Here is a 7,539-nt window from a genome sequence, read left to right on the forward strand (position 1 = left end):
CCACATGATTCACCCAGTTCAGAATCCCCCTCATTCACACTTTCCTTAGTCTCCCTGATTCACACTGTTCCCAATCTCAGTGATTCACATTGTTCCATCTTTCTCTGATTCACACTGTTCCCATTCTCTCTGATTCACACTGGTCCCACTCTCTCTGATTCACACTTTTCCTACTCTTTCTGATTCACATTATTCCCAATCCCAGTCATTCACACTGTTCCCAAACTCTCTGATTCACACTGTTCCCACTCTCTCTGATTTATTAGGATTTGATTCCATTATTTTCTCAAGTACTTTTTCTCTACTGATAATAATTACTTTAAGTTCCTCACTCTTACTTGACCATTGGTACCTCACTATTTCTGGTATTTTTTTGTATCTCCGACTGTGAAAAAAAGATACAAAATATTTGCTTAACTCATCTGCTATTTCCTGATTCCACATTATAATTTCTCCTGTCGCAGCCTCTAAGGGACCAACGTTTGCTTTTGCTATTCTCTTCCTTTGTATGTTCTCGAAGAAGCACTTACAATCTGGTTTTATATTTCTTGCTAGTTTACTTTATTGTTCTATTTTCTCTCTTTTTATCAACTTTTTGGTCGTCCTTTGCTGGTTCCTAAACTCTCCCATTTTTCAGGCTTGCTATCCTTCTTAGCAACATTATAGGCCTTTTGTTTTAGTCTAACTAATTGAAATTAACGGTGGGTGTTGAATGGTATCGTACTTGTGAGAAGAAACAAATCAGATCAGCCGAGCCAAACTTAGTATTAACCATCCAAACGGCAAATTTCAAATACAGGTGGTCTTTCTAACTATTCAAATGTTTCTAGTAAAAGTGCTGATCAGAAAACAAAGTCATTTTCTGAGCTGCTCACCAGAGTTGCCAATGCAGCGTCTTGGCTGGACTGGCAGAAATTGTCTGCTGTTTTATTTCTCTCTCCTGGCCACTGCATGACGCTGAACCAGACTGTGTGCAAATTGGCGCCCGATTTGCCCTTGAACTGAGCTTCTGACCCCACATCCGCTCCATCACTAATAGTGCCTACTTCCAGCTCCATAATATCCATGGCCTCGATTCCTGCCTCAGCTGATCTGCTGCTGAAATCCTCATCCATGCCTTTGTTACCTTTAGACTCGGCTCGTAAAATACTCTCCTGTCCGGCCTCCCACCTATCACGCTCTCTAAATTGGAGATCCATCCACAACTCTTGCTGCTCGTATCTTAACTCTTACTAATTCCCCTTCACCGTTCATCCCTGTGCTCGCTGACCTACATCGGCTCCCGTTCTGGCAGCGTCTCAATTTTAAAATTCTCATCATTGTTTTCAAATCATTCCATGGCCTTGCCCGTCCCTATCTCTATAACCCCCTCCAGCATTAGAACCCTTCGAGATCTATGCGTTCCTCCAATCCTGGCCTCTTGGATATCCACAAATTCTTTCGCTCCACCATTGGCTGCCATGCCTTCAGCTGCCAAGGCCATAACTTCCGGAATTCCTTCCCTAAACCTCTCCACGTCTCTCTCCTCCTTGATGACGCTCCTGAAAATCTATCACTTTCACCAAGCTTTTGGTCACCTGTACTAATACCTCCTCATGTGGCCCGGTGTCAAATTTTGTTTGATAATCGCTGCTTTGAAGCGCCATGGGACTTTTACTACGTTATTTGCGCAATATATAAAAGCAAGTTGTTGTTGTTTTAAAGATTTTGAATCGAGAACTGTCAGACCTCTGCCTCATTAAACATTCTCCTTCAGAGACGGAGATATTCCAGTACTACGTTTGCATAGATTACACAGAATTTACAGCGCAAAAACAGGTCATTCGGCCCAATTGATCTTTGACAGCTTTTATGCTCGACACGAGCCTCCTCCCACTCATTCGAATTTTATCAAACCGCTTCATTTGTGGCCTCTTAATTTTCAGATTCCGAATACTCGTCAATAACCCTTTTCAAAATTCACAGAAACGTGTTCAGGAGAATCCTTGTTCCAGTTGTACATGATGTCGGAAACATGGACAGGTAACCCATGAGTTCCACATCGTCTCGTTAGTGACAAACGTGTTTTCACTGGTTAGAACCAAATAAAAATAAACACTTCATCTTTAGCTAAAACGCTAAACTTGTCCCACACGGCAACTGGAAAAGGACGCTTGACCTTTCAGCGGATCATTAACTGTAAACTAAGAAATTTAACCCATTTACACCTTGACACCAGGAAGCATCTTTCCCTTCTCAATTTCCTGAACACAGTTCAAAGCGATGTATATCTGCTTCACGAACATCGGAATTGTGTATTTGGTTCTTTGGACTTAAAGACCTCAGGCAGGCTCTTCCAGCCAATCAGCTGTCACCAATCATCCCACTTATAAACATCTGTTATTGTAACACAGTAGACCGGAGGCACCGAAGGGTCCACATGGCAACACGAATATATGGATGTATTTTGGAACACAACAATTGTATCATCAACAAGAATGGCACAGATATGAGGGACTTCAGTTATGTGGAGAGGCGAGAGAAGCTGGGATTGCTTTCCTTGGAGCAGCGATGGTTAAGGGAAGATTGATCAGATGTGTTCAAAATGATGAGGTATTTTGAGTAAATAAGGAGAAATTGTTTCCACTGGTAGGAGAGTCGCTAACTGGAGGACACAAATTTAAGGTAATTACCAAGAAAGCCAAGGGGCAAATGAGGAGTGTGGTGCACTGGGATTGGGGAAAGTGGTGTACCGGGAAAGAGGAGTGTGCTAGAGCGGGACACGGAAGCGTGCTATACCGGGACCCGGGAGTGTGCTATACCGGGGCTTGGGAGCGTGCTCTACCTGAATCGGGTAGTTTGCCGGAAGGCAAACCTGGAATATGCTGCACCTGGTCCTTAGACTGTGCTGTACCTGGATCAGGGACCTTCCAGTAACAGGACTCTGGTCTGTGCTGTATCTGGACCCTGGAATGTGCTATTCCGGGACTCGGGAATGTGGTGTACCGGGGAGAGTGCTTTCCCGGCAAGGTGGAGTTTGCTGTACAGGAACCCGGAAGTGTGCTGCAATGGGACCCAGGAGTATACGCTACTTAGACCGAGGAGTTTGCTGTACCGGGCCCGGGGATTTGCCCTAAGGCGAACCGGAAGTGTGCTGCACCTTTCTCCAGGACTGTGCATTATCAGGACTCTGGAATGTGCTGTACTTGGACCCTGGAGTGTGCTGTTCCGGGACCCGGGAATTTGCTGTACCGGCGCACGGGAGAGTGCTTTTCCGGGAGCGGGGAGAGCGCTGTGCTGGAACCCAGAAGTGAGCTGTATCTGGATCTGGGAGTTTGCTGTAACGGGATTTGGGAATGTGCTGTTGGTGGACCCACGAGTATAGTATACAGGGAGTGGAGCAATATTGATCTGCTACAGATCACTTTGTCCTCTTACAATCTCTGTAACGGTGGACCAAGTTACCACTGGGCTAAGTTTCTTTTAGTTCGATTCAAAATCTGCTTTATATAACCACAGGTAAAAGATACAGAACACTGAACACTAATAAATACATTCGATGCAATCAGTTCAACATCTGCACTGAAGCTGTGACCAATAAACAGAACACACTTAGACTAAGGCGCACGGGTTGATTGGAATTAATGTGGAAACATTGATTCGTTTTCTCTATTTGTCCCAGTGACGGTGCACAGATTAATAACCTCCACGGTCCACCTGCTGCCTTGACTGTTTCCTGGTGTCTATCTTGCTATTCAAAAAGTGTTGCTTCAAAGATCAGAGATCAGAGAAGCTTATCAACAATGAGGTACTAAACATCCTCTGCATGACCGGACATTGTTCACAAATGGTTTATTTTTTGGAAATAATCACAACAAGGGGTCATTCCCAAATCACCCCGGAATGCGTGTTGAGCAAAGCACTGTCTTAAGCAGCTAACCGCTCTTGGGCAATTACACGGTCAAACCGCATCGGTGGATAGATCGTGTCTGGGTCCTATCTCGTGAAGAATGGCTAGATTAACTTACTTTTAAGACGGGACCAGAGTGTGAAATGTTTCACAAAATATTAAGAGTAAAAAAAGCAACACATTGGATTCTACAGAACAGGAAACAAAATTACCTGAGAATGTTAGAAAGTGTGAGGTCTTCTGATCTAATTAATTTGACCATCATTGCGAGGTGATATTTCACTCCATTCTTCAACTCCTCTCTGAATTTCCTTTGGGTCACTGCATAAATAAAAGTGTTCGTGCAGCAACTCAGAAGCTGGAGCATGAAGCCGATTTCTCGTACAAATGTGGGCAGTGGTACAGGATATCCCAAATAATCCAACCGCCTCAATATAGAACACACCATGAACACCACCCAGAACAGGATGAAATTCCCCGATATAACAAACAGTACAACGATGGATTTCCTTCGTTTCTCCATCTCTGGGTCACTGGAACTCTCCCCACTGCTCGGACCCCGGATTCTCCTGCGAGCTCTGCCGGCCACTAAAATGTGTCTGACCGTTAATACATTGAACAGTACAATCAAAAGAAATGGAATAAATTGTGTTAAAATGTAATGCATTAATTCAACGACCGCCCAGGCGAGCGAACGAGATACACCGTGTGACACCCGGCAAAACCAGGAACTATTAGAAAGCCAATACTCCCATGTATACAGAAAATACCAGAAAATGTTCTTCAAGCCGCTCAGCACGGTCACTGTTCCGAGAACCACAGCCGCCGTCTTCTCGGTGCAATATTTAGTTTTCAGCTTCTGGCAACAAATGGCCACAAATCGATCAAAGGTGAAAGTGACCGTGAACCAGACTGAACAGTCTGTGACTGCATAAAGCAGGACGGCGTGGATATTACACAGTCCAACGTACCACAGAAATCTAAATTGATCCCGATAAACAATAGGAACCTGCCTTAATATCAGATCGATGATAACGACCAGTAGATCTGCCGCTGCCATCGCCACCAGGTAGCGAGTGACACATTTGGACAGACCGCACTTTCCCAGCGACAAGATCACAATCGTCACCACGTTAACTGTATGCAAGGCGGAAATAGGGAAATGATTCACCAGACACAGTGAAAAACATTAATTTGATGCGTTTCCAGTGAAATAAAGGAGCAGGTTATACAACAGGGACATTAATGTTCTTCACAATCAACTTAAATGCGCCAAGAAATTTGCAGCTTGACTTTGCCTCCAGTGATGGAATCGGATTATTTTAGGCGTGACGGGCTTTGTGATCAGAGTAATGAATCGGCAAATTAGTGAAGTAACGCGATCAAATGAAGTATGGTTAAAAACAGAAACTTAATTTAGAATGATTATCAAAGTAATCAAACGGAAAGTGAGAGCCTCACCGACACCTGAGCCTGCGTGGGAAGGAAACGCTGGGATTTTTGCATGTTTTAATTGCAGCGTGTGTGAGTTCGCTGCTGGGGTGATACCTAGATTTAATGTCCCGAGGTGGGGAATGGATAAAAGGGCCCTGGGAGGAAGAGTAATCGTCGAATCGCTGATGCCCTTTGTGTGGAATAGTGAGATAACAACACCCATTGTCTGTTGTTCAAGGAATTACGAGCATCAGACCTGGACATGAGATGAGGAAAACCCCAGTCTTTTGGGAAACATAGACCCAGAATCACTTTTTTTGCTCCCAAGCATGTTACATTTACCATATGTCATGTCTTATATTATTCATCTGCTCTGCCCAATATATTATTTTCTGGAAGAAACCTAACTCATTTGAGTTTGAATGAATCAATACTAATTACTTCCACCGTCGAGCTAAGGAGTCTGTTCCATAGATTGGCCACTCAGACAGATAAATATTGTTTTTGCAGCTTCGTTTTGACTTTAACGCTCGCCACCCACCCTTCAATTGAGGCCTCGTTCTCTACTGTTCCACTGTTGTGGACAAGGTGAAACAGGAACAGCCCGTCGTGGTCTGCATAATCTATTCGAGGGATAATGAATCCACTTTTCTGCTCCTCGTATAAATACTAAATATTTTAATTCCTGTTTGTTTTTTACATTATAAGTGAGGCCCAATCTGATACTCTGCTCCCTGATTCCCAATGGTCAATTACTGGATGAACGGAGTTACAGACGCGCTAAGCTCCATGTTCGGTAATTGGATATTCAGGGTCATGTGAGATGCTCCGCATCAAAAATACAAAGATAAAAAATGGTAATGTAATGTCGTTAATTTTGCAGGCAAATTTTCTAATTATATTATTGGTATTATTCGTAACAACGAACGTTTACTTTAAATGGTGCAATAACTACTGGCAATATAATACGCCATGGAATCATAGTAAGTTACGGCACAGAAGAAGGCGATTCGGCCCATCGTGTCCGTACCGGTCGAAAAGAGCTTAACAGCCTAATCCCACTTTCCAGCAATTGGTCCATAACCATGTAGGTTACGGCACTTCAAGTGTACATCCATGTACTGTTTAAATGAGTTGTGGGTTCTGCTTCTACCACCCTTTAAGGCAGCGAGTTCCGGAGCCCCACCACCCTCTGGGCGAAAGAAATTCTCCTCAGTTCACATCTAATCCTTCATACCTACCTATGATCTGAATTCTCGTCAAATAGTGTTAATCTTGCTCTTTCCCTTCCGTAGTGCGAATTCAATAAAATTCCAATTCATATATCGTAAAATGCACAATAAAATATCGAGTGAGTTTCACTATGAGAATACGCCCATTGCAATGTTTGTGGGTCCAGATCAGAGAAACGAAGATCTGTGCCAACCAGGCACTGGATTAGGTTGTTAATGCAGATTAATTATTATAAATAAAATCATGAAATGATCTGAATAATAATAAACATTAGCTTGCTGAACCATTCTAATTTAACCATTGAGAGACAGTGACATCAACGTAGACCATGAAGCGGTGGAAAGCGAGAGAGCTGAACCAGATTGGATCATCAGTGCATTTATCATTTATCTGGTCTGACTCATCTGTGCAACTAAATAACTAACCATATTCTGCCGAAATTGCAGGCAGTGTGAGCTCATTAAACGTTTCTCACTTGACAGTCGGACTCAGTATGTACAGAAGAATGCACACTTTTAATTAAGGGAATGATCTAGTCACATGGCTTGTGCTGTCGCCTGAAAGAACACCGGGACCTTCATAACATCGCCTGGACTGTACTAATAAGTGACCACTAAGGAAACACTTTTCATTGAACTTACACCAATGAATGGGAATTCACATTAGTGGATCATAGGCCATTATCTAACATACACAAGAATTGCAATTTGATAGCGCCTTTTACAACGTAAGGAGGATCGAAAGTACTTCACAACCAATGAAGTTTGCAGTGTAGTCACTGTTGTAATGTAGTAAAGTAATAAAATAAAGAGCTGGACAGGCGGATTAAATGTCACAAGCTGTTAAACTCGGCTTCCTGAAGTGCCAGGTGCAGATAGTGACTTACCCGGGACGCCGAACGCAGCCAGGATGGGGAAGTAAATCCTTTGTATATCATAAAGTGCCCATAGAATCTTGAGCTTGATCATAAAACTAAGAGACAT

At 43.2% G+C, this 7,539-nt stretch overlaps 1 protein-coding gene across 1 annotated transcript; it reads right to left on the reverse strand.

Moving 5' to 3' along the window:
- Positions 1–2,640: 2,640 nt before the first annotated feature.
- LOC137301976 (probable G-protein coupled receptor 139) lies at positions 2,641–7,539 on the reverse strand. The gene is made up of 3 exons (XM_067971692.1): positions 7,443–7,539; positions 4,102–5,026; positions 2,641–2,644 (listed from the first exon to the last, which is right to left on the reverse strand). Exons 1-3 carry the CDS (start codon positions 7,537–7,539, stop codon positions 2,641–2,643), a joined length of 1,026 nt encoding a protein of 341 aa, XP_067827793.1.

Source organism: Heptranchias perlo, chromosome 35, assembly GCF_035084215.1.
Source record: "Heptranchias perlo isolate sHepPer1 chromosome 35, sHepPer1.hap1, whole genome shotgun sequence".
Taxonomy (NCBI): Eukaryota; Metazoa; Chordata; class Chondrichthyes; order Hexanchiformes; family Hexanchidae; genus Heptranchias; species Heptranchias perlo.